The 22,364-nt window shown below is 46.6% G+C and overlaps 1 protein-coding gene across 1 annotated transcript in view; it reads right to left on the bottom strand.

The window, feature by feature from the left end:
- Positions 1-17,409, bottom strand: part of TP63 (tumor protein p63) — a 109,671-nt gene extending 92,262 nt beyond the window's left edge. The window contains 1 exon segment of the mRNA XM_030029117.2: positions 17,071-17,409. Within this exon segment, the coding sequence (XP_029884977.1) occupies positions 17,071-17,132 (62 nt within the window). The 5' untranslated portion in view covers positions 17,133-17,409.
- Between the last annotated feature and the right edge of the window lie 4,955 nt (positions 17,410-22,364).

Below are 22,364 nucleotides of genomic sequence, written 5' to 3'. Positions count from 1 at the left end.
CAGAGAGCACTAACTGCATCAGGTTAGAGCTAAAGAGGGATTCACAGCCCCCATCAAACTGCAAGCTGAATAAGACGTTGAACCTACAAACCCCTCCTTTAAAAACCACCAGGGGATTATTAATTAACAGAAATAGCAGGTTAAATCTTTTCTGAAAGACAGCACCTCACCAAAAGCACAGATTTTCCTGGCCCAGTGCTGGGACACTGCTCCTGAATCACTGAATCCCAGAACAGGTTTCAGCCAGCAAAGCACTCCCACTAAGGTCTAGCTCAGCTCCATCCTATTTATTTTGCTGAAGCGAGAGCAGTCCAGACTCCAGGTGAAAGCACTTTTCCAGATTCACTTGGTAGGCTGAAGCCTTGGGCACACTGATTGTTTTGCTGCCTCCTGATCATTTCCCCAGAAGTGCTGTGTTACAGCCCATCGAGTGGGACTGGATCCCAGCTGATTCAGTTTGCCATCACACCAATGAGTGAGATCTCTGCAAAATATGGCAATGAGAGCAACATGACCCTGGAGATGTGCTCACACAGCACCCAATTTCAGAGTATCCCAGAAGGCTGGGAATGTTAAACGTCACACAAAAAAACCCCCAACAAAACCAAACCCACCCCACCAAAACCCAACAATCAGAAACCCCCCCCACCCCTGTCAAGCACAGCATTTGCCTTTCATAAGCCTTAGCCCATCTGCATTGCTGTTACCTTTCCCTGGAGCCAAGGGTCCCAACACAGGTGGAAAAAATGCCCTGACTGCTTGGCCCAACATTACATAAACTGGTGGCAAACAGGAGAGAAAACAAGGCATTTCTGCTTCCACTACCTCACTCTAAGCACATGCTTGCACTCTTCACCACGTTTTCCCCCTTCCAACCTTCACATCAAAGACATTAAAGAAAAGCAACAAAACAAAACAACCCAAACCACTTTCCACACCAGAAAACAATGACAGAAAACTATTAAACTCAACTATTGCAATGCTTCTTACCCAAAAAGCCACCTTTCACTGCAAACAACCTTGCTTAGAAAGGACTAAACCCAAAACACCAAGGCTTGACTTACTGCTGGGGAAAAGACACGAGCTCCTGAGGAAAGCAAGACCTGGGTCTGATACAGAGCATGCACAGCCCCTCCTCTGTAGCTTTAACCTTAAAGGCAGATGCCACCTGCTTTCACTGATATAGAGTCAGATCTTATGCAGGGTGCAGCTCCACTGGGGTGCATGTGTGAGTCCAGCAACCTCCTTCCAAAAATAAGACAGACTATTACAGCCAAGAGGTAGCATGGTTTTCTTTGGGTTTTCATCCAAAACGGGCTTGGAGCTTCAACACTCTGAACTGCCCCTGGGTTAGTAGCAGAGTTTATGCAGAAACCAGAAATGAATAAGGTACCTCAGTGAAGCTGCTGTGTTGGGTTTCAAGAAACCCAAGCACCTCCAGTTCTCCTTAGCTTCCCTAGGAAGCTGGAGCTCTGGGGTGATTTGTGTTTCTCCCGCACAGTGTGCAAACTCTTAGAAACTATCAGTGTGGTTTATAGATGCTGAACTTCATGGTTTGATGTTGGTGTAACACCATGGTGTAAAATCTTGTGAGAAGAAATCTTTCACACTAAGGATGAGCAAAAACATTTAGAGCTTTTTCTTTTGCTTGTTGCCAAAGTTACAGGATGTTGTTTTCTGTTTCTCCCCACCAAATGTCTACCAACAGCATACAATTCTCTATCACTGGCTCCGTAGTCCTCAGTCAGTGGACAAGCAGATGGGGCCAGAGAAGTCTTTCTTAGTAAGCTACAGATCTGCTGTTGTTTCACAAGATATATTCCTCTAAAGGACCTGCTAATGGAGTACTTAGGAGACCTTGAGGTAAAGAGAACACCTACTCTTACGAAGAAAGCACTTCCACATTATACAAATGAACCCGAAGAATAATTAATAATGTCTAAATAATGATATCTAATATGGCTCATTTTATTCATAGCTCTCAAAGTGCTCTACAAAGGAAGACAGTGTAATTACTCCCATTTTACCTGTGGGAAAACTAAGGCACCAGGAGGTCAGAGGATTACTCATTGTTACTCAGCAAGCCAGTTGCGCAGCCAGAAATACAGCCTTGGTCACCTGAGTCCTAGTCTGGTGCTGCTCAGAAAGGAACTAGTGGTTTTGGGTGTCAAAGTAGAGAAATCTAAAAAGACCTTGATTTCTTCAGGTAGAATTGCACTGCACTTTCTAGAGAAAGAAACCCCCCAAACTTCATTTATATTTAGGCACCAAAATGCTGATGCCCAGGAATGAAAACCAAAGCTGCAGAAATGCTGTGACTGGCTTTAAGCCACACTCAGAGTTCAGGGTGGAAGTAGAATTCAAACCCAGATGCCCAGACTAAAAACTAATCTTTCTTCCTAAATGCTTACAGCAGTTAACGACTTAACAGCCCTTAATTCCTTCATAGATTAATATATTAGCCCTCAACTGTCACAGGGTGTGGGCCAGATAGAGATGTAAGTCAGAGAGCAGAGAAGTCAGCATCTCCATCAATCCCAATGCATGTGCTGGTCCCTGCCTTCTCCAGTCACATCTTGAAGTAAATCAAAAGCAATGGTAAACAAATGATTTAAAGTTCATGAGTATTACACTTAATTGCCTGAATCTTGGTGTTAGTTGTATTTTTAGTTCTTGAGTGGGGAGGGGGCTCCTTTTCAGACTGTACCGTTAAAACTCGAGGAACTTGGCAGACCTCATCCTGCTGGAATTCCCCCTGCTCTGCATTTTAAGACTGCAGTGATTTGCAGACATCGCTACCTTATGAAGCTCACAGCTGTGCAAGAGGAGAAGGAAGCAGGGTCTAGCAGCACGGGACAAGCGTGCGCCTGGCAGGCAGTGTCATCTGGAATTCCCCGAAGCGTGGAGCAGGCTTGTCCCCCACGGCCACATCAGTCACCCTCAGCCTGCAGAGCACACCCTGGAAGCACCCGTTAGAGACCGTTGGTCATCAGACAGGTTCATTGTTGTAAACAGGGGGGCCAAAATAAAAGCCAAATGGTAGATATGCAGGCTCTCATTCCCTTCAGAGAGGAGATTGCTGTTGAATTTCAGCACTCTGTATTGCACCTCTATCTATGCCTCTTTCTGTGTCTACTTCATCAACAAGCAAACCCCCTTCCCAGCATGAACTGCACTGTACTACATATTTTCCTGTTTCTTTCTCTCCTAATGCCATATTCCAAGGTCTTGGCTCTTGTGAGCCCAAAAGAGATTGACTCCCATCCTGGCAGAGGCAGGTCCTGCTGAACTGCCCTCACAAGTATTTATTCTCGTTTAGATTTCCAGCACAGCTTTCAGATTCAGCTTTTTAAAATCTAGACTTCCAGCAACTTCTTTAAATCCTTCCGATTTTCCTTCCATATAAATCAAATCAAATCATTAAGTTTGGAAAAGACCTCTAAGACCATCAAGTCCAAATATAACACTGCTCCTATGTGTTAGTCCTAGAAAACATCTCTGGAAGAAGACTGATGGATGCATGGCTTTTGAAGGGCGAACGTAAGGAATAACAAACACTGACACATAGGATTTTTTTGAGACGGAATATAACTTTCACCTATGGTTCAAATGTCCATCCTTTTTTCCCAGATCCCACATTTTTCAGATGTTTCCCAGATCGGATATCTCACTAAAAAACATGTGGACAGCAGCATGGGTTAGGGGGAGGGGCAGCGAGAGAAAAGTGGGCCAGCGTCACAGAGATGTCCATTAGAAAATGAAAGAAGCTAACAGCCCAAAGGGTGAACACTGATCTCAGAAGTAGCCAAGGAGATACGGGGAACACAAGAAGGAACTGGGAGTGACAGCGGTGATGGGCTCTGTAACACTGCCGGTGTCCTATGTTGAGGACAGCCTAGGCAGGACTGCTAGCTTCTTCCTATTCTCTAGGCAAACGACGCTTGCGTTGCACATGCCCTGTTTCAACTGTGACATATATATAATTCAGAGGAATTAAAGCAATTCTGTCTCAGAGGAATGCTGACTGTGTTGCTTATAAAAACTCTGTGTTCTGCTAGAGTCTACTGTAACAGTGCATCCTGATCTCCTTGTAACTTAGATTTCTCTTTTGGAAGCGTATGCGTGAGCTGAATGGAAAGGGCAGGAATGGATGGTTCGGCTTTCTGGTTGCTCTTTACTTGAGCCTTCAGTGCACGGGCAAGACTGACCTGTATCAAAGAAAGTGAAACTGGCTGCACAGAATGATCCTCCTAATTCACTGCGCTGCAAAACACAAGGGGGATTTTTTCCCATTCATCATCTTCTTTCAGTTACAGTCATCTTGAGTAAGACTATGCCTACAGTGGATGCAACATTTGCAGCTTAGCGGTGGCCCCTCAAAGCACATTATATCACTGTAGCCCTGGGCCCCATGCCAGCACCCTGCTCCAGTGCTAGCAGCAGAGCTCCCCTGGGAGAAAAAGGCTCCCTCTGCGTTCCCATTGCTATCCTGCCGAGGGCTTCCCAGCTTGGGCACTGCATGGCCTGCTCCCTGCAAACAGCCAGGAACAGCTTCTGGAAGAAGAAGTTCAGAGTCCTCTCAGTAACCCCTGCAGCCAGGAACCTGCTGCATCTCCTATCTACATCTCATCACATCTGCTATCTACATGTCATCACTATCAGCCGGACAACAGTGACCGCTTCTACACAATAGAAGCATTTCTTTGTCCCCAGGGCTTCAGGCAGCTAATCACTCCACCCTCACTAGAGGCACCATCCCCTAATTGTTCGAGCAAGTCACCCCTAATGTTTTTTTTTTTCCTCCGAGGATTCCTTCAGCACCTTGTGAACTTTCCCGGACCTCTCTTATCTCCCACTCAACCTTGGACACCCCCTTCTCCACCCACCCCTTCTCACCCATCCTTGGAAACTACCTCCTCACCCAGCTGCGGACATCCCCTCCCCTTCTGCTCAGCCCATACACCCACTCCCTTTCTCAGCAGGAGCCAAGAGAGATGGAGCTCTGGCCGAGGTGAAAGCACCGCCACAGCAACTCCTCCATCTGCCTGCTGCAATTGGTGCTTTCTAGTCTGGGGTACAGAGCCCTTGTAGCCTCCAGAAGACTTCCCAGGAGCCTGAGCAACCTGTGTTGGGAAGCCCAGAATAAGAACGCAAACTTGGAGCTCAGGACACCCAGCTCAACCCCTGGCCCCTGGGTCCATCTTTGCGCTTCCATTCCTGAGGTACAGCAGTGCCACCAACTTTGTAAAGCACACAGAGACCTGTTCACCGTCAGTATATCTCCAGGGAAACATGGTCCCGAGACTTTCCAAATTTAAATAATAAAAGAAAATTTAAATCTCCATCCATTTTTAAAAAACATTAAAACAAAAAAAAAAAGCCAATTAAAAAGCAGTTGCAATTGTATTATTTTGTAACTCATTTTTCTGATCAATCCCTTCCCCAAACCTATTTGCAGCGATGGTTAAAAGCAGTGCCCATCTGGAGAGGGAGGAGTCAGAGCTGCTGGGCAGAGGTGAGAGCTTTTACTGCAGTAAGTGAGAAAGTCTTCTCAAAAGCAACATGAGTGGAAAATCCAGGCCCAGCCCTCAAAATTCTCAGGTATTTTTGAGCCAAGTCCTAAAATAAGTATTGTAAGATAAACTTTACAGGCAAACGGTTCAGAAGCCACAAAGCATTTTCAAGTCCATCTAAAAAAAAAAAAAAAAAAGCCTTTGGTCTAAATAATAGACATCATTTGCTCAGTTTTAGATACCCAGCTGAAAACACACATTTGGGTCTACCTTTCAAAGTTTACACAAGACTTTTTGCAGCCAGCCAGCCAGCTCTCATAGTTTTACAGCAGGACAAATGGAATGATGCCTCCTCCCCTCGGTACAGGAGAGGATGAGCACAGATCTCTGCTGAGAGGTCTGCTGCTGGATCAGTGCTGCCTCCAGCCTTGCTGCCACATGCCAACCTCTGCTGCCCAGCTGCAGCTACAATTAAAGACAACAGAGACCATCTTTTGTGCCTCCCGGGGGACCGCCTCACCCCAAATCATCCCATGACCCACTCATGCACCATCTGTAATGGTTTGCAGCAGGTACCTGGGGGCACATCCACAAGTTACCAGGGAAGGAGACTCGGAGATGTCTGCTGTTGCATTCTGTTGCACAGTATGGGGAGACCCCTCATCTTTTCTGGAGGAGAAGGCGGGAAAAGGCAGGTGTTAAATGCCCAAAGCAGCCTCAAACAGCTAACTGCATCCTTTCCAGTTATCCAGATCTCTGCAGCATCAGGGAATATTAAAAGAAAACAAAACAACAGTCCCAGAAATGAAAGCAGGTGAGGTCATTTTCAAAACATGACAGTCATGACAAAATACAGCTCTTACAACTCTTCTGTAGTGATTTTAGGTATGTAATAGGAAAATCGAAAAGTTCTGAAGAGGCAATGGCCAGAAATCTGACCTTCCTGAGGCTTGCTGAATCGAATTCCCCCTTTTGAGATTTGCTCGTCAGTATTTTTCTTGTGAGCACAGCATTTACCGAATAACAATATCTACAGCAGTCCATTGCTGTCTGTTTTTCACAAGGAGCTTGCTTTCAGTATTTCCCACAGGAAATAGGAATCTTGTAACTATTGTCTGCTGAAACTCTGCAGTGTGGAGTGCAACCAGCATCTCTCAAGTTTCACTAGTCTACCTCCATCACACCAATACAGGGACCACAACACAGAATGAGAAATTACTTTATTTATTGCAGATGGTAAAATAATTCAGCCAAGCACATCGGAGCTTCAGAAAGGCAGTCAGAGTGTCAGGAACTGGCTCTTATTGGATACTACAAAGCTCTGAAAGAGGCCAGAACTAAGGGAAGGAAAAAAAAAAAAACAAACCCAGCAGAAAAGTTCCACTTCTAGACAGGCTATAGCAGCAAGGAAAGACCTCAGCTACATCCACGCTGCTGGTCTGGCCCAGGTTCAAGGTCTGGTTTGTGTATTATCCCTTATCTACATGCAAGCACGTTTTTCAGACGTGGCCCTGGCCTCAGCTCTGTGCTGTCTGGAGAGGAAACAACTGTGAGCACTGTTGAGCCTAACCTCTCATTTTACGTAGTGTGGACAAGCTAGGCATGGTCTAGGTTGAGCTTCCTACAGTTCAGTCCACCATCAAATGTCCTCAGCTCATCTCTTTCTAAAGGCTGTGCACCATCAGAACAAGCACCAGCCGCAGGCAGCACATCACCAAGCAAATCTGAGAGAAACCCCCAGACCAAAGGTTAGCCATTGAGCACAGCCAGTCCTCCAAGCCAGGGACAAGCACTGTGCTGGGTAGCTGCCAGGGAGATCTCTTTGGGCTCCTGACTGGCTTGCTTGTTAACACAATAAAAATGAGATTAAGTGGTGCAAAAAGTAACTGTTACAGTCTAGGGAGCAAAACCAGAGCAGTATTTCTCCCAAAGAATAACAGGGTTAAACCAGGGGAAAAAAAAAAAAAAAATCAAACCCAACACGTTAGTTTGTACGTCTTTTAAAAGACACAGTCAGAACCCAACACGACCTCATATGCAGTGCTCATGCCTGCAGACATGAAATCTGGTTCAGTGCTTCTGCCAGGGAGTGCAGGGATGAAGCATCATCTGAGGAACTCACACTGCTGATTTACATGCTCCAGACCATGGTATACAGATAGCACCCAGTCGAGTAGATAATAGGTCATTTCAAGCACAGTATTCTCTATCTAGTGGCAGATATACATAGAAGTATAGTGTATGGGAACTGACAGAGTGACTCTACTATTAGATATGGTGCATTTACATGGAATCCTTCCAAGGCAGCTCCGCAGAAGCTGTGAACACTCAGGGCATCATGCAGCTGCACCCGACCGTGAGATATGCCTCATTCAGCCTGCTGCTGCGAGGCTTAGTGGAAAAAGAGGAGACTTTTGCAGCGGGTGACCATGGGCTTTGGAAAACCAGGTAAGCCCAGCTCAAATCTCCAGGTGTCCTACTGCCCTCCAAGTCCCTGGGATGAAGATGCTGGCTGTAGATTTGTGGGTCAGGACCGAGGTGCTCAGGGAGCTGTGCTTTCAGATCTGGTCTTGGCAGTGGGCTAAACTGAGCGCCTGTCCTCACACTTCTGCACCAAACACCATTTCTGGGGTGTTTCCAGCCAGCAGGAGAGAGACTGAGGGGCTTCTGCCTCTCTTCTCCCTGGCATGGAAGTTTCAATCCCCTCCAAACCTCTCCTGAGCACTGACACCACCCAAAACCCTTCACAGACAAACAAAATGAGAGATGTGGGATTTAGCTCCCTCCCACCTCTGCTACAACTGTATCCACTGAACTGAGTGCACTTTTCCGGACCAAACCAACGGGAATACCCAGACGCTGTGGCATGGCTGAGGCACACATAGCATTTCTGGCTTTTCTGGCTGTGCTTGCAGCCCCGATTGCTCGTGCTGGGCTTGCAGCCCTGCCACATGCTCTGAGCTCTGTTTAAAGCCTGGCATAGGTTTCCTGCAAGGAGCCTCTTCCCTGCTTGCATCATATGTCCTTAATGCTACTGATGGTGATAAGGTCCCCAGGACACTAACACACTCTGCCAAGAATGAAGTTTCTTTCAAACTTGCTGAGATTTGAACCTTTTTGATGTGTGAAGGAATCAAATACTCTCTCTGCCAGGGTCACCCGAACAGCTGCTGGGGTTTGTTTGCCCAAGTGCTTGGTGTGCTGCAGCTACAACACCAGGTAAGGCACTGGGCATCCCTGCGTGCCAAGCAGCAGGCGCCAAGTTGCTACTGTCCCAGTTCATTCAGGACAGGCATTCCCCAAATTTGGCCACTGTGAGGAGGCGACAGGGAGAGGCTGGTGAGGGGACATCCCACATGGGTCTTAACATGGCCCCCCACCAGAAGGAAGCAAAGAAAGAGAAATGCAGCCCACGCTGATTTTCAGCTCTGGGATACTTTGCATGGCAGGGCATTTAGTCATATAAATATAGTCAGAGAGGAGAGGGACAGCTTCCCCAGACAAAGAACATGAAATACATGATTCTTTTTTAGGACAGAAGGGTCTCGGACTGTCTGCTGCAAAAGACTTGTGACATTTTGAGTTGAGCCAGGTAAGACTCTTGGTTCCCTAAGGCCACTTTTTTTACGAAAGCTGCTCCAGTCTTTAGTTACACAAGTTGTTTTCTCTATGAACTGCTCAGGGGACTTACAAAGTCCCTCTCTCAAACTCTCTCGAGAAGGTTGAATTTTACAAAAATATAAAATAAATCATCATGATAATACAGAAAGTCCCCAGAACTCTTCAGAAGCAGGAAACTGTAAACAGCAACATCCTGTGTTTCAGTAAATAATTAAAATGCAGAACAGAAACGCCAGCAAAGCAGATGTTAGGTGCAGATTCCTGTAATATGAATTTGGTTGAAGCTCCCACTTGTTACCCACACAGCCATTCCCCACCCCTGCCACCAGTGATACTCCTATGGGAAAAATGAAGTCTTTGCTAAATACTGTGCTGGCTGCATTTTTCAGCACATAGGTACTCTGTGGCAGGCCAGCTACTGCTAAAACCAAGGGCAGAGAATCCTTCTCTCAGAAATAAAAGCACTTGCAAAAACCTTTCCCTGTGTCACAAAATAGCTGCAAGACGTGGCAGATGAAGGACAAAGAATTAAGAGCAGGTTGTAGTCCTGGAAGACAGGAACAAGTGAACTGGTTATCAGAAACACTGCTGGCATGTAAGGGAACACTGCCTGGAGTGCTCACAGGATATTCATTTTTGCAACTATGCCTGGTGCTAAGAAATTACAGGGTTGGTTCCCTATAATTTTATCAATACATTGCCACACCTAATGTGATTTATGATTTTTGCTTGTGATTATCTTAAAGCAGTAGCTCCTGGAGTGCTATGAATACATCGGTCTCCCATTCCATTAAACACGAGAATGATGTTTCCAGCCTGTACATTTTAAGAGGAAAATTCACAAATATGCACAACCAAACTTGGAAGACAGTGTAAAGGAATTGTGGTGTTTAACATTTTTAATCCTGTAATTTTTGTACACCTGATGCCCATGTTAACTCTCAGAGCCAGCTGAACTACAATTTCACAGCTGTCACAGCCACCTCATAGACTCCATTGACAGCAGGCACAGCAGTCCTATCATTTTGCCCCACCAGCTCTGGCTCCTACTTCTGACTTTAATGGCAGACACTGCTGGCAATACACAGCTGAACAGCTGCTGCTTGCGGTGTCCAGCTCACCAGCACACTGCAAGCTTCTTTCCGTGCATTTTTTCAGCATGCATTGACTTAGGTGCATATCAACAGTGCTAAACCAGACAGGCATTGAACCTCTCCAGGCAGGGTTTTGTAGGCAGACTTATTTTTATGTTGCAAAGAGCCTACTGAACCCCCGACCACTTACTGCAGGGTTTCCCCCTTCTCACTCTTGGACATGGCTGTCCTCTTTATAGCTCTACGCACTAACCGAATTCCCCTTGCTTACCTGCCTCAGTATTTATCATATCAGACCCCCTGTGGCATTCAAACACCTGACTGGAGATGCCTCAGCAGCAAAATTCTGTGGGGAGATGATCTGCTACACAGTAGTAAGTGATTACAAACAGGCACCAAAAACTCCCAGGTAAGCCGCAGGAGCAGATAGAGATGTTTTCATGAAGCTAGCTAAGCAGAAGGAAGGATATTATCTATCTATTATCAGCAGACCTAGTCAAACAGACCTCAGAAATCTATTATAGTGAAACATTTTCCTTCTGATTATTTCACTTTTGATCATGGGATACAAAATTTTAAACTAAACAGAAGTCAAAATTTGTATGGCAGTGTAACCATTGGCTCCCACCACAATGCCCACATTCCCATGAAGGTTTTCACAGAAGTGCAAAACCAGCTTAGAGCTAGACACCAAATTAAAAGCTAAGTTTCCTTGATTTCTTCCTCACCCAAGACCCTCCTCCCTCCCCCATGCCCTGTAACACCTATGGTCTTTTTTTTTTTATAAGGGTTGAATACTCCTTTGGCCACTTGTTGGATGTCAGAGGGGTTTATTTTTCCCAAAATCAAAGCTGACCCCTTCTGCTCTGTATCAGGCGAGAAGTCCTTGTGTTTGTTGAGAGGAGCTGTTACAAGTTAGCTTGTAGCAGAAGGTACCACACAAATCAGCAGGGGAGTATAACTTATAACATGTACCATGAACACCCCAAACATCTCTGAACAGATGAGCTATTGAGAAGTTGCTTCTTTAATTTCGTCAGTGTTTTTGGAAGTTGAGCAAGATCCTGTGAATCAGGTATTCTCTCCTCATAGTAAAAAGGACCACATGAAAGACTTTACATATTCTCTTTGCAGTCCTTTGAGATCTGGGAAGAAAAACAGAAAATGATCGATTTGGTTCCACTTTAATCCTTTAAGCAGCACTAAAGGGACCTCCAAGCAGACAAATATTTTCTTGTAACACTCCTGAAGGGCCTACACCATTTTGAAGAGGAAAAAGAGAAAAGTGCTGTCTTTGGCAATGACTGTGAAGGGGTTGTGACATCCTCAGCACGTCTCTCTGACATAGAGCCAAGAGGTTTAGCGGGGACAAAATGGAGGAGGGCAGCGGGGACAAGCAGAGTGCAGGGGCTCTGCCAGGAAGAAAGAACTGAAGAGGCTTTAACATGCTGCTCTCGAGCAGTGTTTTGCAAAGGTCCTATCTTCTAATCCCATCTTCTGATGAGACTGCGGTATAAGAACGGGAGAACAACCAAAGAACAGACCTCAAAGACGAGATAAATACCCTCCCCTCCCCACCACCAGCAGCACACATCCTTGACAAAGTGCAGGGGGGCAGCTGAGAGGTCCCATACTGGCAGCATGTCCTCCCTGCAGAGCTGCTCTGCAAAGCCCTCCTGCCCACAAGGCCACCCTGCAATAGCTGTCTCGGCACACTGCATGCTGTCCCCTTGTGCACATCTGGCTCCAGCTGGGGACCCCTCCCCATGGGATTTCTACCAGGGGTGACAGCACATCCATGAAGGTGACCACCACCTTCCAGGAGAGCTCACCGAGGCCAATAAAAAGCACCTCGCTGGCTCCTCTCCACCTTTCCTTCCTCCGTGGAGCCAATTCTGCTCCTCCAGAAGTCACCGGCTGCTCTGAGCACACCACGAGCTGCTCAGAACAATTTCTGGCCCCTCTCTGAGTCTTTGGAAAGTACCTGCTGTATCACTGGCTGTTTCTGCAAATAGATCTATACCAAGTCACGTGGCTTTCCTTACTTGGCTTCAGGTCTTTCTGCCAACACGACAAATTTGGGCTCCCATCTCAAAGGTGAAGGCAGATGAGATTTGTCCACCCTGTCATAGCAGGAGTTCAGTTATTCCTCAGCAGACATAGTACAAGGAAAGAGAAAGAGCGTGCAGTTGTCCAAACGCAAGGATTCTGCAGACCCTGCACACAGGATGAAACACTCCTGCAAGACATTACCCTGTGACAGCTTGGGCAAAGCTCTGTCACAATATCACCCAGCTAATACCAGAGTGAAAGGAAAGCTGCTTACGCCAGCATTGATCCACGACCATGAAGGGGCACAGCACGCTGCTGCCTGTGATCAGGAGGGTAGCCAGCACATTTTGCCCGAATGTGCCCCCTTCCAACCCAAAGGAAAGAAACCTGCTGTTTCATTACTGCCTATTAGTAATGACGAGCGTTGGGCACAGTGAGTTTTTCACCTTTGTGCTACATTGCAAGCATTAACATTGGTGAGACTCCTATCTGATAACTGCAGTCCGTTTACCAGCTGTTTGATACATGTGGAACCAACGAAGAAAAGTAAAGCAACATGTGCAATGCTCCTGATGAACGATCTCTTTGAACCCAGGAGCTCTGGCTGGCTGGAACTTAGACCCTGCTCACCAAAATCCATCCAGATATAGCACTCAATAGATGTTGCTGCCATGGCCCATGCCCTCCCCTCCCTTCCATGCCTCAACTCATTTCAGACAGTTTCCCTCATCCCCATCTAAAAATAGAATTTTTTCTACATACCTGGTTGCAGGACATTTGTTTGATTTTTTTTTTTTTCTTTTGGCACCCCCCCCAAAACCCAGGACCGTGCCTGAGAAACCAGGTTTCCAGCATGGTGCTGCAGAGACCAGAGGATTTCAGGGTTGTTCCTCAAGCCTCTGTTATTAGTGAGATTTGGGAGGTGGGGCCGTATCACTTTGGGCTGAGAATACAAAGCCAGAAATGAAAGAGCAAAGAGCAGCTTGTGCGAGAGGCCTTTCATTCAAAAGGGAGGAGTAAGCCCCAGTGAATGCCTTCAGCATATCATCGATGCAAAATCCTGAGGCCACCAATTAGCCTGGGCATGGGGAGAGGGGCAAGCAGAGCAGGCAGGACCGTAGTCCTGTGCACCAGCAGGTGCATTCCAAACAGCCCCAAAAGAGGAGAGCTCCTGGGTAAAACACAGCCTAATGACCATTATTTCCAAGAACACAAGTAACATATCTGTAAACATCACTCCCCCAACCAGGCATTAGCTGAAGAAAAAGCAGCTTTGGAGAGAGACTCTAATTACATAGCTCTCAACAGCTGGACTTTGATCATAATTACAGTGCCTTCTTCATCTTACATTAGTGACTTTCAACAGCAGCTAGGTGGGCACTTCTTGGAAGGTGGAAATCCCACTCATTTCAGATAGCTCATTTTATGACTCAGAGCTAGCCTCGGTTTTCTGCAGCACAGGATGAGCTGCCACGGTACCATCCAAACAAGTAATTCATGGGGGTTAGCGACTTGGCACTTCAATGCAGGTGCTTCTGTCCTTACAGCAGCACCTTCCCTTGCCCAGGAGCCAGAGCACTGAGACTGCTTTATCACTGATTTCAAGCGTTTCATGCAAATCCCTTCCATAAAGAAAGCAGAAGTAGAAAAACTTTGAGGTTTTCGCTCAACTCTGTTATTGCTGAATTTTAACATCTCTTAGCTCTTTCTGTTTAAGAAGAAGAAAGATGAGCACACGCAGGATATACCTTTCCAACCTCACTTCAGACATTCACATGCTACATTTGCATCCCTGACTTCTGCACAGGGATGTACGTCCCTGTCAGTGCCCCGTGCCCCTCTGCCCCTCTCTCAGCTGGGCTGCAGCTCCAGCACTGAACTCCAGTGTCCACAGCAAAAAGTGGGGCTGTGAAGGAGGACACTGCTGTCCTGTGCCCCAGCTGAGTCGTCTGTACTTTTGTGTGATGCAGGGGGTGCTTTGCTTTGATATCCACAAGAAATAAGTAGCCTAAACAAGAAAGGTGGCCTGTTGAGACAGAGGCTGGAGTGACCTAAACAAAACCAGACAGCACTGGGAGTCTGGGCACCCGGCTATTTTTCCTCATCTGTGGCACTGAATTACTGCATGGGTTTGAATATACCATAGCAGCAGCACATAGTTTCACTGCCGTGAAATGACAGGCAGTAGTATACAAGCATTATAATGGCATATTAGTTAACACTCCCAAGTGTGATCTGTGTTCACCTCTTGACAGAGGAAATGTTTTAGCTGGCTCCCGCATTGTCTGCCTGCTGGACACCCCCAAAGTGAAGAGATTAATAGATGAAGCAACGGCAGAGGGTAAATCCAAGCCACAAATCTTAGAGCTAACTGGGATTTATAATTGCTTCCCCCTCCACGCTGACCTACAGGGAAATCTGTGTCACACACACACACCCACTCACCCCCACTCCATTTTAACAGGGCTTCAAACACTTTTCACTATTGTTATTTTGCCAGCATGCCTCAGCTCAACGTTATCACTTTGTTGTTTAGATTGTTACTAGATATAATTTTAAAGTTGCAGAGAAGAACACTGGTTTATGCTAAAGAAAACACTTTGACCACATCAAAGCAAAAGTGTTTCAAACTGTGTAAAATAAATGTAATTATGAAACTATTCAATTTTGTTAAATCAGTCACACAAATGTCACCCAGCACATCATGAATATCCAATCAATGGAGCTTAAAGCTGAAGACCACCTATGTCTTCAGACTGAGAAAAGTATCTCTGGGACCAGCTTTTAGCTGATTTTGAGCTGTAGCAGAGCACAGCCACTAGTAACTGGACAAATGCCACTCTCAGCTCATGTAAACAGACGTGCATAGCAGCTGAGACACATTATTACTCTAAGCTACATCTCGACCAGGTTTTGACTGAGGGGTGTCACAAACTCTATCTGCCCCAAGCTGTCCCGAGGCTTCCCACACTGCCATGGTCACTTAAAAACTGAGCACACTGCTAAGGCATGTGGCAAGGAACAGCATTTCTAGTGAAAGGCCTGACTTGCTGGAGGATGCAGATTTGAAGGCAGAAAGGCCCATTTAAAAAGCTCTACAGAATACAGCCAAGGGAATTTTTTTTCTTTAATTCCTGCTCCAGCTGGGGTTTTTTGCCTGAGCCACAGCACCAATTTTATGAACCTGTTCTTTGACATGGGATGGGGTGTGACTGGCAAGAGTTCACAGGGGCTGGAGAGCTGTCCCAGAGCTTAGGTACGCTTCCCAGCGCATCTTTACGCTTTCCAGTTTGATTATTTTTTTTAATTTTCTATTTGGGAATTTGCCTGGCTGTGGCTTCCAGCCACTGAAACTTATTTGTCTGCTAAAGACCCTACCGCTGTCAGCCCGAATCCACCTTCCCGGGCGGGCACCGCTCTTGTACTGCTCTTCTCCTGGACACACGTACATCCCTGCCAGGGTCGGCGGGGCTGGGTGGATTTGCAGGAGATCAGAGTATGGCTGCGTGTGCCCAGCCAGCCCTGGGGCTCATGTTGTGGAAGGTCTCGCTGGGGAAACCAATACCCCCAGCTTCATTCCATATTCCTCTGCCACGGCAGCGCAGCCAAGGACCGTGCGCTATTTCCCAGCTCCCCTTCTCTCCTTCCCCTCCGCTGGCCCCAAACGCAGCCCCTCGTCGCTGCCAGGTCTCCACAGTCCTCCCCAGGATCTTCGCACAGTGGTGGCACGGAGCACCCAGCAGATTAAGGGGGGATAACCCCCCCCCCCCAAACATTGCAACAAATCATGGTAGTGGGGAAAAAAAAAAAAAAAGAAGAGATCACAAAGCTGCCTGTAATGCCGTGGGCTGGGTGACAGCGGCCAAGCCCTTTCTTCAACACGCAGCTATGCAACACAAGCAGCCTTCCCCAGCACCCTGCAGAGGATGCAGGGTTAATAGTTAACCCTTCCGGGGACCGAATGCCTTTGTGAGACAACAGCCAGGGCTTTTTCAAAACACAGCCAGAAACTAGCCTTAAAGTAGCTCGACAAGTGACTGTGCTCGGAGGATTTCACCTCTCCGAACTTTACGACTGGAAAAATACCATCTACATGTCATTTACATGCTTAAATATAGTATCTTCTATTGGGAGAAACAAACAAACTGACAATGTGATACTGTGATACCTCGTGCGGACATGCTCTTTTATCTGCTGGAAAGTTATAAAACTCAGTGTAACAACAAAGCTAAAATAAGAGTGGTTGTCAGGCTCTGAGGTTGGCTGTTAGACAGAATGAAAAAAATATTCTTGGAAAAGTGCTCTCTCTTAGAAGGCAGTTTTTTTTCTTCTCTGAATCTTTTAAATTATTTATTTGTCCTTTAAATTCCAAGATCTCAGAGCTTAATAGTTAAGCTCATATTCTTTCCAGGAGCTTTTTCATTTAAAGGAACAAATAAACACACTATAGAAAGTTAAAGCAATTCCTGCACTACCCAAAGCACAGAGTAACCTTCTGCTCAAAAACACAGGGAAAAGATACTATCAGTTTTCATGTTATTTATCAATTTTTTTTTTCTCTAATGCCAGAGAGGAAAAGGGAGATATCTTAAACGGATGCCTATAATTAAACAGTAACCTGTTAGAAAGCCAAAAATAATAATAAGCTCCACTGAGCATGAAGAGAGCGGCACATTTTTTCCGCGTGCAGCCCAGTTGCCACCGGACAATAGCAGAAAAGTTAACAATTACACAAGACACTCAGATCAAACCTGCGATAGGACAGAGTTACGTCACGCTCAGAGACTCACCGCTGGATGCAGGGATCAGGGTAGTACTGCAAGGTGGTGAAAGGTGCTGGTTCAAAATTCATTTCCTTCGAGCCCCTCTTTGGGTACAAACCAAAATAAAATAAATAAATAGATATAAAGCCAGCAGGCTAAAAGCAATAATGTCAAGTGGTACACGAGGTACAACTTTAGAGATTTATTTTACACTTGCGAATGGGTGGGATCTCCCAGGGACTTGGCCAATGGGATTCATCAAGTGACCTGAGCATCACCACCAGTCCCTCCTCGCCAGCTGGGCATCTTCTGCATGGATATTTTCCCCTCCTCTCAACATCCTTAATAAACTTTGGTGTACGCCAGCCACACTTGTTGTTGGGAGCTCATCTGGGGCATCTCTGAACTTCTGATCTCGCCCGTCATTGGTTGCCTTCCTGCCTGACTTCACAGTTTAATTTTGGCAGCTCTTGCAATTTTGCAAACTGCTGTGGCCGCTGGTCATCCTCGTCTCCAGATGGCCAGAGTTTCCTCTGCTGGGTGCAGCGTCCGTGCTGAATTTTGTCATGCTTTAAAAGCCTTCCTTGTCAACTCTGTGGCTAGTACCTGTGTAAAGTTGCCTGGGGAAATTTTCAGTCTCTCTCGCGCCACAGTTCAAACAGTCTGTTGTGGTCACAGTTTCAAAAGCTGAATGACAAAATATGGGGAAATTCCTCAATTAAAATTAACTCTGAACTTTTGCTCCTCTGCCTCCCCTTCCTGCCCCCCCCCCCCCCAAAGAAAACTATCAGATGTAATTGTTAATGTTTTCCTCTATATCTTTTGGTCTTTTTTTTTTTTTCCAAAAGAATTGAGATTATATAGAAATCTTTCATTGTTTTGGTGTTCTGTAAATAATATATACATTTTCCACATGAAAAACTCCAATATTTTCAAATATCTTGAGGAGAAAATAAAAGTGAGAAAAGAAAATACAAATCATATCTTAATCGTATCTTTTTCAGGCCACTAAAGCTTAAAAAAACAAGAGTGAAGTCCACCAAAACAAACTACCGAAGATGAAAAGCAGATTTGATTTTCCTGAAGGAAAATAAAAGCCAGGAAGGAAGGCATCCTCCCCTCCCCCTTCTTTTTTTTTTTTTTTTTTTTTTTTTTTTTTTTTGAGTCACACAGAAAATCATTCAGGAAAGCAACCTGTTTTGTCCCCCTGTTTTCCCCCACCCCACAGCTCATCCAAATAGTACAGGCTGTAAACCTATCCTGGTTTTGTGGTTTTGGAGAATGAATGAAATATGAATCAGGAGCTAAATTAAAATGGATTCCAGCAGGAAAAAATAGCGTCCATGTATCTATGCACCAGTGGGATTGCATCTTCAAGTGGACGTATATGTTTGCGTGTATGAAGAGAGGGGAAGAGGCTGCCCTATAGCTCACTTATAGTGCATCTTTTGTGCTGATGTCAGCACAAATGTCAACCTCCCTAGCAAAAGCCGGGAGCCCTCTGAGACAGCAGTGACTGCCTCTTATTTTTCCCCTCTGTGTTTTCCTTGTAGGAAATTTTGGTTCGAAGAATGTCATGTGGAAACATTTTCTTTGCTGCCTGTGCCAGGGTGGCAGGGGAGCTATTTCAGACTTGACATTCTCCACCCACACTCAGCCTGATAGTTCCTAACATCTGTGAATTGTGAATCCTGTAAACTCGCAGGGCTGATCCCTGGCCAAGTCCAAGCAGCTTTAGATACGATAAGTGGCATTTGCCAAGGAAGAGAGGCTGGAAGTGAAGGATGTGTTTATTAACTGAAGTTAAGGGCTCCCTCCCTGCTGGACACTGCTTCCCCTGCCTGGCCTGCGGAGGAGCAGTAATGCAAAACACCTTTCTTCTCTTAGGCTGAGCCCTGGAGTAAACACCAAGCCTCGTAGCCTGCATCATTGGCAAAGAAGCGTGGAAACATCCCAGCCAGGCTCTGCTGGGGAGGGGAGAGGGGAAATCACACCAGGGCTTGTGTACACACGATGCAGCCCAGGGAGCATGGCTGCAGAAAGGCTGCATCCCCTTCTGCAGCTGAGATCAGGGCTGTGCAGCCACCTCTCCCGAGGCGGCAAATACCTCCAGGGAATGGGCAAGGAGGGCCAGGGGCCAGCACAAAATTGTGGTCCACACTGCTAGCCTGGCTAGGGTCCAGGCTTTGAGCATCCACCCTTTACCAAAGACACAGAGGGCAAGTCCTCTCCCTGCGCAAACCATTTGAGCAAGAGCTTGGGTTCATGCTCTCTCGCTCCAGGACTCAGTTTCAATCTGCACCTGTGGGTGTGAGTATGGATAACCAGCCTGGCTGGGGAGGTATACGCAGGCACCAGGCTGCTGGGCTGTGGGTGCACTGCTGAGACCTCATGCTTGCTCCTAGAGGCACACCAGAAGCTTGTTGGATTTCCTCTACCATGCCTGTGGTGGGACTAGTTGTTACCTCTGTAGGCCTGGCTTCATGAAAGAGCAGCCATACGTTGTGTTCTCTCCCAACAGCCTGGAAGAGTTTGTCTTTCCTGATAGATTTCAGCCTAAAAGGCATAAACCTCATGCAAAAGAAATGCTGTGTGAAAACAGCTGTTCTTGTGAATCCTGCTCTACCTAGTTCTCCATGGGAGCTGGAGAAGAGTCTTTCCCAGCATGGCCTGGGTGCCAGGGCCAACTCATTGGGAGCAGGGGAATGCTGGACAATTCCCACCCGGAGACTCACGCTCACTCTCCTGGTTTTGGCCAGTCTCCTCACCTGGCATATGCCCAGATAATGCTGTATGGCCAGACCACGCATCCCAAGAGCTTTGTGAAGTGCAATAGGCAGCTCCTGGAATTGATGCTGCTGGGCTGGCCTCTGCCTCCAAGGGTGAACCCAACCTCTGGTTTTAGGCTACCTTAACTCTGCACAGCAGAGTACCCCTTGGTACCTCAGACACATTAAATATAAGTCTGTTACAGCCCAAACTACCAATCCTGTGATAGCTGCTTTTAGTGCTGAACACATCTAAACAGCACTGCAGTCAAGAAGAGGTAGTTAGTCTCCAGCTCGCAACTCACACCAAAAGAATAACTTCTCCTGAAAAACCATAATTAAATTAAAAAAGAAGCACCACATAATTATAATAAGAAGTAGTTGCTTGGAGCAGGGCTCTCTTCTCACTCACAAGGCACCAATGGGAGGGGGTGTCTAGCAAGGACATTTCCATAAAAACTTCAAAAGGGGCCACCAACTGCCCAAGGTCCTTACCAGCCCTCGTGCCTGGGGCTGGGCAAGTGCAAATCACTCATGGTTTGGCTGGTTTTAGCAGCGCGTACAGCACCTGGCTGCTTTTCCCAGAGCGCTGGACATTTTCAGCCTCCCACAGAGATCTGGACATGTTCTGAAGAAGCTCAGAAGTTCTATCTTTTGCTTTTCCCAGCTGGAAAACGAAGCCGTGGAAACCCACTGATGATAGTGCACAAAAACCACCTGCAAAAGCCAGCAAGTCTCCTGATTTCTCTCCCCCAGCCCCAGCTTCCTTCCTCTCCCCTGCTCACAGCCAACATGTAGCTGTGGGTTGATTCACCATGAATTTAGGTAGAGATATCTACCATTGCAGTTAGACTGCGTCAAAATCCTCTCAGCTGCAAGGCGCTCCTTTGCATAGCACAGTCTGCAGTGGAAACACAAGCCACAGGGTGTGTGCATGTGTGAATTGCCAGTACCCCATGCATAGCTGGGAGGCTCTCAAGGCTCAATGGTATTTGGCCAACCTCATTTGCACTGCCTTAAAGAAAAGCTACTAGGAGATTGAGCCGGAGACACCCAAGAGCTGAAGATTTCAGAGGGGGTCTGAGCGGGTACGGTACATGAGAGCTAGCAAACTTCATCACAGCAGCCTGGGAGCACAGGCAAGGGCGAGCTTCTCGCAGTAGCAGACCTCAAAGGTAGTCAGCTCAAGAGGAAAAGGGGCTTGTGATATCCTCAGTGTTCACAACCCTTCCTAGGAGGTTTCGTTGCTGGTAGCGAGGGTGATGCTAATCTAACGGCAGCAGGCACGTGTCCTGCAGAAGCAGGGCGGAAGCCGGGGTGTCAGGGATCTGTCTGGCTAGCGGATTTACAGCCGAGCCTCTAGTGCTTGTGGTAAGCAGGCAGCACGGGGCTATGCGGAGGAAGCATGTGTGTAGGTGGGCAAGAATGCAGGGCATCGCTCCGCCACTGCTGCTTTCGCGTCTGGGAGAGAAAAACAGCCAGAGAAACAGCTGTGGACTATTCTCCCATTACCCCTCCATGCACCCTCTCTCTACGGCTTCGATTTAAGCTGTCATTGAAACAACCACAAGATTATGTTTTAGTGGAGGCAAACATTTATATCCTCAGGAGGAGGCTACTGGGGATTTATAATGGTCTCACCACCACCACGCAAACTCAGTGTCAGGATGCCTGTGTGCCGGCCCCAGTCCTGTACAAGGATGAAAGGGAGAGACACAGTTTCTGGACATCTCTGTGGCTCCAGTCCTGATCTATGGGTCTGGGACCTCTGAACGGCTTGGAGCTAAGGAAGACAGGGAAGGGGAGATGCCAGCTTTGCTCTGAGCTACCTTTGCAACTGCTGGCTTCAGGATTTGCCTGCAATCAGCCCCACCCTTTACAGCAGGGGATGAAACACTTCATTCACAGCTTGGGGTTTCCAGGGGAGTGGTTGTGGTCGTTTTGTTTTTTTGTTTTGGTTTGGTTTTTTAAAGTTAAAATGAATTTCTTTCAAGAGCAAGAAGTCTGTGGGATATTTGGGGATTTTTTGTTAGAAAAGTTGAAGAGAGGGAAATAATTCCCTCCCACCAGCGATAAAATGTCTTTAGCTTGGCTATCCAAGAGAACAGAAATACACAATGTCAGTGTCCCTTTTGAGCACATTTTCCAATTTCAGCTAAATATTACAGATACTACTTTAAAGGTCTAAGATACTAAGATCTTAGGAATTTCGTGAACAGAAGCAAGCAGAGGAAAGACAACTTTTCAGTAACTCCAGTGAAGGGAAAGAGACAACAGGAGCATGACCCTCACAGACTTTGGAGGATCTGCCCAAATGCTGCGATGGTGAGAAAAGCTTCCCTAACAATTCATGTTTTTCCTCCAGCCAATCTCTGATCCTACTGCTCCAGAAGCGTCACATTTCTGGCTTTTGGCTCATACAAGCCTTCCCCCCAACCCTCCATACTGAGAAACAAGGGACAGGGAGAACAGCAAACATAAAATAAATAAGTAAAAATACTGCAATTCTACACACAAGACTTCCCCATGCTCCCAGCACCTTTTGTGCCTAGT

The sequence above is a fragment of the Aquila chrysaetos genome, chromosome 10 (genome assembly GCF_900496995.4).
Source record: "Aquila chrysaetos chrysaetos chromosome 10, bAquChr1.4, whole genome shotgun sequence".
NCBI classification, from domain to species: domain Eukaryota; kingdom Metazoa; phylum Chordata; class Aves; order Accipitriformes; family Accipitridae; genus Aquila; species Aquila chrysaetos.
This window is presented reverse-complemented; position numbering and strand designations above follow the sequence as displayed.